General features: G+C 45.0%; 1 protein-coding gene across 5 annotated transcripts; it reads right to left on the bottom strand.

The window, feature by feature from the left end:
• Nucleotides 1-930: 930 nt before the first annotated feature.
• On the bottom strand, nt 931-9,152 carry ASB8 (ankyrin repeat and SOCS box containing 8). 5 transcript variants are annotated; one of them, XM_082420971.1, is made up of 4 exons: nt 9,002-9,152; nt 6,257-6,416; nt 4,698-4,802; nt 931-2,847 (listed from the first exon to the last, which is right to left on the bottom strand). In XM_082420971.1, exons 2-4 carry the CDS (start codon nt 6,383-6,385, stop codon nt 2,215-2,217), a joined length of 867 nt encoding a protein of 288 aa, XP_082277097.1. In that variant the 5' UTR covers nt 6,386-6,416; nt 9,002-9,152; the 3' UTR covers nt 931-2,214. The 5 variants fall into 5 exon arrangements, with proteins under 5 accessions (XP_082277097.1, XP_082277098.1, XP_082277099.1 ...); XM_082420972.1 differs by having other exon boundaries at nt 6,257-6,420; nt 9,002-9,132; XM_082420973.1 differs by lacking the exon at nt 9,002-9,152 and adding an exon at nt 8,653-8,670 and having other exon boundaries at nt 6,257-6,420.
• Nucleotides 9,153-10,088: the final 936 nt, after the last annotated feature.

Below are 10,088 nucleotides of genomic sequence, written 5' to 3'. Positions count from 1 at the left end.
AAATACTGCTTAGGAAAATTGTCAGTTCTTATTCAGCTCAATTTGTTTTCTGTCCCATACTTCCTCATTAGCAAGTATCCATGTAATACAGTTGGTTCTTAGGATTGGGACTACAGACTGTTCCCCCAGTTGATAGGATGCTGCCCTGTCAATGCCAGGCTTGAGATTAGTCTCCAATAATCAGATCCTGGCTCTTGGCACAAGCATACATATTCCTCCCAACCTACACAGTTTCCTCGCTTGCTTGCTGAAGCAGGAAGGAGGTTTGAGGTTTTACAAGGGATGGAGGAAAGGATTATCTGTAGTACTTCACTTTTGCTGGCTGTCCAAAGTATAACTGCTATACACTAAAAACAGTTCTAAAAAATGACCGAGGGCTTCCCTGGTGGCGCAGTGGTTTAGAACCCGCCTGCCAATGCAGGGGACATGGGTTCGAGCCCTGGGCCAGGAAGATCCCATATGCCACGGAGCAACTAAGCCCGTGGGCCACAACTACTGAGCCCGCGTGCCACAACTACTAAAGCCCGCGTGCCTAGAGCCCGTGCTCCACAACAAGAGAAACTACCGCAATGAGAAGCCTGCACACCGCAACGAAGAGTAGCCCCCGCTCGCCACAACTAGAGAAAGCCCGCGCGCAGCAACAAGGACCCAACGCAGCGAAAAATAAATAAAATAAAATAAATAAATTTATAAAACAAAAAAAAAATGACCGAGAAGTCTCGTCAGAGCCCAGCATTAAAGCAGCCAAATGCTCTTTGTACAATTCTTTAAGGGGAAGAAAAATTAATAAATATCAAGCACTGTTATCACTGATTCTTCAGAACAGCCAATGCAGGTGGTGGTGACAGACCCATTTCAGAGATGAGGACACTGGGGCTCATGGTAATTAAATAATGTACAGAAAAGTAGGAACAGTAGAAATTGCCAAACTTGCTTTTAGAACTGTTTATTTCTTTTTTTTTTTTAAGTGAGCAAAAAACACCAACAGCAAAAGGACAAGAGCAGACAAACTTTCAAATTAGCTGTGTCAGCAGATTCTGTTCAATTTTATTTATAGTTCCCAATCAGTTAAAAAAAAAAGTTTTTCACATTTGCATAAGGTCATCTAGGATCAATAACAACTTGATCTAGTTTAGGAACATGAAAAGGGAGAGTACTGTAAACTAAGTATTGTTCACTAAAACAGATCTTTTTTGGGTAGGTGGGTCATCTCAGAGGAAGCTCTTATAATGCTCCTCCCCCACTCCTCAACTCTCCACCCCCTCCACCAATGTCTAGCATAGATCAGTAAAAAGTAAAGTTTCCAAAACACCTGAAAACAAAACAAAACAAATTCCAAACTCTTAGCAGAGTGAATGAAGAAGACCAGAGAGAAAAGGCAGCCCAGCCCATGTCCTCCTGTGCTCGAGCAAACACCTTTGCCTACGGTGCGGCAAGTGCCTGTCAAGCCCACTAGAGCAAACTGGCTGTCAGGAGGAGAAAGAACTGCATTAGAAGAAAAGTTCTGAGGACTGTTAGTTCTTAGGACTGCTTAGAACCTCCTACCCCTTCTACTGTATGGAAAGCAGCAAGACAGTCTTTCTAAAATAATATTGCTGAACCACTGTAACCCTTGGGCACACCCATGGAAAAGGAGCAAAGGCTGCCCTTCCCTTCGATGGTGAGAAAGGGGGCCAGTCCCTTCTGAATGCCCCAGGATGATTCTAGGGATATCATCCAGCCCAATTCTGAACCTGCACACCATTTGAGGCTGTAGTATCTTCATTTTGGGGCTGCAATTGTTAGCTGGAATTTTCTTAAACTTCTTCACAGATCAATTAAAATGTTGCTAAGAGGGATTCTTCTGAAAACGTTAATCAGGTCCCCAAAGGAAAACCAAACACATGTTCTATAAATACGCTTCATCTTCCGAGAGAAATTTAGTCTCACTGTTGACTTTTTCCCTAAAGGGAGGGTCGGGGAGACCTCTTCCTTTCCAGGGTGCAATATGAAAGGCCAGGTAAGCAAGAAACAGAAACAAAAGTGAGGGACGTTTTGGTTGCTTGGTTCGGGGAGGGGAGGTGATGTGGACGTTACTGCTGTGACATGTTGCCTCGAAACAGAAACCACAGAGCAGGAGCAACTGCTTCTCCTGTTTTCCAAGACAGAGACGGTGCTGCGGGGCAAAACCTCACCCAGGGCTGCCTGCCTGACGGCGCACTCGTCTCCTCTGGGCTATTCTACGAGTAACACGTATTCCTTCAGAGAAGCTGGCAGCGGAAGGCCCTTCACCGCATCCGGCAGATACTGGAGTCCCAGGCTCCGGCGCACAGCATAGCGAGAGAGGGTTTTGAGGGTCCCTGGGGCTGAGCACAGAACAGTCAGTTTTTCACATAGCTGCTGGTCTTTGGCCACTTCTCGTGGCATGGTGCCATTTTTCCTTAATTCAAAGTGTCCCACAGCTCTGTGGAGGAGCTCAAAGCAAGAGTCCTCTTTCTCTGTTCCAAGTCCCCTGACTAGCAGAGCCACCAGGCGGGAGATGGGCGTCTGGCCTTTTAGGTTGATGACTCTGACCTCTGCACCATAATCAAGAAGGATGCTGACGCTCTCAAGATTTCCCTTCATGGCAGCCCAGCTGAGCGGGGTGTCATTGTTGTAATCCAGGGCGTTGACAGAGGCCCCGCTCTCTAGGAGGGCCCGCACACACTCGGCATTGTTCTTAAAGGCTGCCCAGTGAAGTGGGGTGTCTCGATTGCCGTCCAGTGCATTGGGGTTTGCACCATATTCCAACAGGACCTCCACACAAGCCTCATCTTTCTCGGCTGCATAGTGGAGGGCTGTTCGGTTATAACCATCCAGGGCATTCACCTGTAAAGGGGAAGCAACTACATTACAGTGTACAGACGACTGAGAGGACGACAGGCGGGCAAAGACGCTTGCATGTGTCTATCCACTACCTTTGCTATGTAACGTTCTGAACATGAGGGTCAACAAGCAATTCCCAGGGAGTCATGGTGATCAGGATGGAGCTATGACAGGAGCTGAGGAGCAAATAGGAAAACAACTGTCCCCAGACAACCGACACTATTATGTCCGCTGATTAGCTGGCCTGCATTATCTAGGATTTTGCTTCCACATTCTTATTTACTATTCACTAGGACCTCTACCACAGAGTAAGGGGAAGGAAAGAGAAGATGAAGTCTAAGTCCTCGTAACTACTCTGAAAGACGTTTATTGGAAAGCGGTTTGAATATACTGGCCAGAGAAAAGGTTTTGGATTATTTTACTTATCCTGACTCACTCTGTATCCTGTGGCTAACGGCAACCAGACTGAAAAGTAATGAGGTCAAGATTCTGCCCATGTAGCTCTGCTGTGTTCTTTAACCATACGGAGAAGCTCAGATTGTTCATCCAAGTCAGCCCCCTGCAAACATATGCTGTGAGTTCACAAGAGAGCCTGGAGGAAAGCATGTGGAGGAAAGAACACAGATCTTCCAGTGCTGGAAGAGCAGCTGGCTTGCTAAAACTCAGCATCACCTATAATTTTTGAAGGCTACGAAGACTTCAGATCCCAGGTTTAAATAGCAAATTATCTTCTCCCATGAAAGGCACTAAAAAAAAAAACCCCTGCGATATTTAACTGAGTTCAACCTTCTACTTAGCTAAAAACTGCCTCCCCCACTGCCCCCCGGGGTAGTTTCACTTTTATCATTGACACTAATCCCTGGCTTTCACTTCAGGGTCACTCATAATAGTTACGGGATAGTTAATGACAAGTAGAGAACAACATGGCGGTGTGGAGGTGAGGACGCTGGGGGCTGCAGCAGGCTTACCGAGCAGTGTGTCTGGGGCCCGCACACCAGCTTCATGGCGTGTCCGATTCAAATGAGTGCCGCAGCGTGTGCACCTTGAAGATGCCTCAAAAGCTGTCGAAACTGCTGATTGATTTATTTGATAGGCACTTACTTAGTAATTACTACATGCCAGTGCTCTAAACAGTTTACAACCTTATGAAGAAGACACCACTATCATCCTCATTTTACAGATGGGGAAACTGAGGCAAAGAAAGGTTAAGTAACTTGTTCAAGGTCACACAGCTGAAAGTGACAGAGCTGGAATTCAAATTCATGAAGTATGGCTCCAGACTCTGTTCTTTTAATCATTCATTATACTATGCTGCTTCTTGCTACTGCCAATAAAAAGTAATCTATGTTTTTTTATGTTAAGATACATTTGAAAGAAAATAGGAACAAGATATGCTAAGACAGAAAAAAATCAGTGGGCAGAAAGAGCACAGGTAGCTCAATCCTGGGGAAGGGACTGCCTAGTGATCTGTTCTCCAGTGACAGAGGTATTAGAAGTGTACATCCAGTAGCAGGTCTCAAGTGGTTTACATTGAATCAGGGTTGAGGGGCCTGGAGAGTCAACAGGCAATGAGAGGATTAAATGGAAATATAAACAACCCTAGAAGGAAGGCTGAGAGATTAAGGGGAGATAAAAATTCCCTCTTCCTGGAGTCATGGACAGTGTAAGAAAGAAAGGCAAAGGAATGAAATACTTCGGATGATTTACCATTACATTTTGTTTTAATATTGGCCACGCCAGTGTTACCAGGAGCTAGAAGGTGGGAAGAAATGGGAGAAGAGACAAGAAATTTTAAGAAAGTGTGACGCTCAAGTTTTAGTGAATCACTGATGTGACAGTGTTAAAAACGTTACCTCAGCTCCCTTCTCCAGCAGTAACTCCACGCAGTCCGCATCGGACACCATGCAGGCACAGTGCAGGGGCTTCAGCGTGCCATGGGTACAGTTCACATCTGCTCCCTATGGGCAGAAGGAAACTTCAATCAGTGTGCTCAGCTCTGGCTCACCACGCAGGACAAGACTCAGAACAAGGGCCGGGGGGAAAAGGGTTCTAACTCTGTACTGTAAACATACTACCAGCCCCAGTTTCTATTCCTATTCATTAAATGATATTATAATGCCAATATCCAAACCAAGAGAATACACTGAAGATGAACGAAAGGAACTGTCAATTCCTTAGATCAAGGCATTAAGTTTCTCCACAAGCTAGACTGCCAGATGGTCACTTGCACATCACTGAGGACATAACCTTATATGTAAAAGCAGTGGAATCTTATCATCAGGCAAGAAGGGTGGAAAAGCAATCAACTTTCTATGGCTACCACGCTCTGAAAAAGTCAGGAAAGGGAGTCTTTCAGACTGAAGCCAGGAGAACTGGCATGCTCTTTTGCCACCTGACAGATGACCATCACTAATATTAAGGTCATCTTAATGTTGTCTCTTTGGTTATAAACATCTTCAAAGTAGCCTATTAGTATCAGCATTCTCTGCCACCTAGTGCCCACTGGTACTTCTATTTCAAATCTGGTAAAGAAGATGGAGATAGCACAGCAGACCAAAGTCACAGAATGACTCAGCAGCAGAGCTAGAATTAGAACGTGACAAACTTTCTACTGCTGAGTCTTCTGATACCACTTTTGCTGAGAACAAGCTAATGCTGTATGACTTTTTCTTCTCACAGCTGTGCCACACAACTCTGAAGCAGCTACAGGGCTCTAGACTGTAAATAAGGACACTAAAGTTGTTAAAAAGAATGTACAGAAGTAACCATCTAGATGCATTCTCTAGTGACCAGAAAAATTACCCTGTAACTTCTCTTCAACAGGAATAATACACAGACAAAGGCATCAAAGCCTTTCTAGGATACTAGTCATTCAGCAGAATTACTGAATAGTAGTGGCTAGACATCAGATAGTTAAGGAGTTTTCTTAAGTCAAAAATTACCATGCATTTTAGGGGTTGATCTTCTCTGTGGAACTGTAAGTGGTGGCTGTTGGTAAGACAGAAGGCCAATGATATCACTCCATGTAATTATTACAAAACACAAGGATTTGAAAGCCGCTTATGCTTTGCTTGCCTCCTTCCTCCCTTAGTACAGCATGTGTTGAAGACTTTGAGCTTGCTGGGTCCCATATGCACCATATGCAGACGGAGATTTTATAGAGAACAAGGGACTAGGTTTATCTAGAACATAATTCCTGAAGAAAAATATCATAGGCGCAAAGTGAAAGGCAGAAGGGAAGAGAAGCAAAACATAGGCTAAATATATTTTAATGGTCAAGTTAATACATTTTAGACGACTCCCTGTGATCTTGTGCTGAGTCAGAGCTGCAAATCTGTCATCCATTAGGATTCCCCGGGAGCTTTCCCACTTCACCTCCCCAAGGACTCTTGCATCAACACAGCACACTCACCCCTCTGATGAGGTCCTCTACATTGTCATGTGGGAAGGAACGAATGGCAGCGATTGTTCGGATTAAGCGCTCTGAGAGAGAGTATTTGCTCTGAATGCTCTGCATAATATACCACATACTGGAACTCATCAAGGCTCAGAGTACGTTCACATGCTCCAAACTGCCTGAAACAAAGATGTTTTAGGCATACACAGTCTCACTGAGCACACCTGTCCTTAGGGTTAGAGGTTCTCTGAGGCCTTCCCACTACTAAAACCAGATTTCAAATAGATCAATGATTCATTCATTAATATCATTTTTTCTTAATCATAAGAAATAGATTGTAATAGTTGCTGAAGGAGCTGGGTAAACCTGGATGCAAATGTTCTGACCCTTGAAACCTCAGTTCTACTCTCTGACCTAGTCTAGCACAAGATTTCCCCAAGAGGCTCCAAGCTCCCCATGGAGCTCTGCGTGGTTTAAAAAAGACTAGGCAAGGAAGGAGATTCTTCTAAAGGCTAAAGATGCCATAAAACATTCTTTTCCTCCTCTGAATTACGTGGTCTTTATTATCAGCACCCCCTTTAGGTTACTTGTTACATTTGGCCTTGCAGTATAGTTACGGTCATATTGTCTTTCCATCTAAACTGTAATCAATTGGAAGGCAAGGTCCTTGTCTTCTACTTTTTCGGCCCATATAAGGCCAGCCACAGAGTCTTACAAAAAGTAGGTATTTAATAAATACTGGTTGATTGACTGACTAAAGGGTATGGGAGTGATTGCTACTTGTGAGAAGAGATGGAACAAATACAAATGACAAGGCATCTGTGAAACAGTTGAAAATGTCTTCAGCAAAGAAAAAAATAGGAAGTTTTTGAGGTAATATTCTAAAATAAGGAAGGAACGCCAAAGTATAATTACTCTGGGGTCATCTATATAAAATTAGAAAAAAAATTCTAAGTTCACACCAATGACATATGCTTGCAGTTGTATGAAAACAAGCATAGTGAAAAATGAATTTAAAAATTTAAAAATTGGCCATTTGTGACAACTGAGAAGCAGACTTGAATTCGGCGTTGGAAGAAGAAAATAATGCAATATACTTAAATTCAACTATGATAAGTTTTGGCTGTATAAGAGCCATGTATCAGTTGGGGAACATTTAAGATTACAGCAAAGAATGTGGAGTATTTCTATGAAAAAGCATATATCAAACTGTAGAGATAACATGGTATGCTGTACGGCTCTCTAGGTATAACTGTTTAGGAATCCATGTTCTTATCAAACTATAAGCTCCTTGGTGGTAAATATAGTGTTATTTTTAATAGTGCCTGGCACATGGCAGGTTCTCAATAAATATCTGTTGAACCAGTGTAAAGCTTATTACTTTGGATCCTAAAAAAATCCAAGACTTGCAGTAATTAAACATCTTATGCATATGATGACTACTAAGGGAAAAATCCAAAAATTATTTTGGTCATTTCATACTATGTAATTTTTGCCTTTTGTGAAGGACTATCCCCTTATACATTATGTAATATACTATAAACTCTAATAGTTTCCATTTTGCTACTCAGTAGCCATTTATCTGTTTAAAATACATACAGTACTAATTAATGGAATGCAAGTTCAAAATATTCAATTCATAGGTATCAATGATTCAAATTGGGTATTCTCCCCTACTTTATTAAGAATAAGTAAGCTTACACACTTGTTTATATGCCTCCCTGAAATTTTCTAGATAGTTTAGACTTGGCATACGTTTTAATCTCTCCAACAGCCACGAAACTCCTCAGAGACAAAGGGTCTGTATCTTACACTTCTTTGTTGCAAGGAAAAAGGGGAAAAAGGGGAAAAAGGGGAAAAAGGGGAAAAAGGCATAGCTGCATTTGAGTCATTGATTTCAAGAACGGGGGCAGAAAACAGAGCGTCCAAAGTGGAAGGCTTACACCGAAGTGGTTCTGTTAACCATTTCTGGGTCGTGATAATCTGAAAAAACTAGACCCTGCAATCATTTTCGGAGCGCCCTTGGGCTCCACGCTAAGATCTCCTAACTCAGAATATGACCACTGGTCCTCTGCTGCTGCCGCCTCGAAGCTCGTGCTGAAGAGTGAAACTTCGGGGCACACAGACAACACTGTCACTGTCACGGAGGGTCAACGAAATCTAAACTCGACGTATCCCCGGGCAGCAGCCTATACACGGTTTGACCCCAAGTCTCCCCTTTCCTCTCCTGGTGCTGAAAGTCCTCTCTCTCCCGTTTTCTTTCACTTCGGATCCAGAGACAACCCCAAGGTTTTTGTTTTTTGTTTTTATTGCGAAGCTAGAAGCAAAGTAGGAGAGAGGTGACGTTCCAGAGCTCTGGTGCTAGTGAGGCCAGGCTTCCGCCCACCAAGGCGGGCCCCGCCCCACCGCACCTGCTTGGGGGAGGACTCGCGGCAGCTTGGTCTCGCCGAATCTAGGGGGGCGGTGGACAACTGCACGAAATGCGAAGACACGTGGTGTCACTTTCCGCACGGGCTCCTCAGAGACCGCAGCAATTCCAGCAGGTCTCCCGGGGCCGGTATTGAAACGGGGTCGCGAAATCTGGCAGGGGAGCCCCTGAGGCGGACCAACCCCTGCCCCGTTCTCCGCAAGGCCCGGAACGAGGTCCCAGCCTCGAGGGCTGGCGGACCCCGAGCTGGGAGTGGAGGAAGCGTTACTGGGCGTGCTGCCCCGGATTAGGGAAGCAGGCTGCAGACATTTCTGCAGCGGGGCAACACTCACCGAACTGCGGGGCTGACCTGGGTGGTGAAAGCCGCTGTCAAGACGTGACCCGGAAGCAGAAGTTGTCTCCCGGGGGCCCCTCTGTTTACAGGATGGGTGACTAGAATGGGCGCCTGCGCAGCGACCGGTGTCCGAAGGCGGAACGCGCCTGCGCAGACTTGTGAGGCCGCCTTGGTCCAACCAAGGCTTAGTTAACCGCTTTGCTATCTAGCCCCGCCACAGGGTTTGCGCAGGCGCAATGTGGCGCTATCGGTTGCTGGCCCGGCGCTAGGTCCGTGGCGGTGGTGGGCAAAGAGCTCACTCCCCGCTGGCTGTTCGACCAACTCCGTGGGGCTGTGCCTGCGTGAAGCAATGAGTTCATCCGAGCCCTCCGCTGCCTCCCACTGTCTCCATCTGATACCGGACCTGAACAGCCAATTCCCAGATTATTCCCAAACTCGCGACACTGATGCGGTTAGTTGGGAGAATAAACTGTTAGTAAGAAGTGTCTTTGGCAAATAAAAGAGACTTCCAGCATTTTTCATAACATTGGAACGCATCGATGCTCCTCGGAACCCTTCTGGATATTGTCCACCCTCCCTCAAAGGAACCTTGATATATCAAAGATAAACAAGCACTCACGAGGAGTACTAGCCCAAATGTTGAGGGCTGAAAAAATATGTACATGCTGACATTAACCTTTCCCAACCAGAGAGATGCTGACACCTGGGAGTGATGATTTTTCCATGCAAAGCATAAACATTTCAAAGCCAGCAGCACGTAGTGGTGCATGCAAAGAGTAAAGCAGCCCACACAGGCAGACTGTTAAGAGCCGTGATCTACCCCGCACGCAGCCCGTTTAACCAAGAGTTTCCCAGCACCCCCTCCGCAAAGCTTGCTCTGAGCAACAGAATTTAACCAGTCTGAGAGTAAAGCAGGGCCCAGACAGTTCTTGTATGTCGGTGAGGGAATGGCGAACTGGAAAAGTTCACTGAGCCTCCTCCCAGCATCTTGTAAATTAAGGATGCTTAGTACATTTCCTTATTATTAAGGATTGGGAGACAGATTTGCAGTCAATTGCAGTTAAAGATCACTATTTCAACAAAAT

This window comes from Balaenoptera physalus (assembly GCF_965194825.1).
Source record: "Balaenoptera physalus genome assembly, chromosome: 13".
NCBI lineage: Eukaryota > Metazoa > Chordata > Mammalia > Artiodactyla > Balaenopteridae > Balaenoptera > Balaenoptera physalus.
Note: the sequence above shows the minus strand (reverse complement) of the source record. Positions and strands in the feature narration are given on the sequence as shown.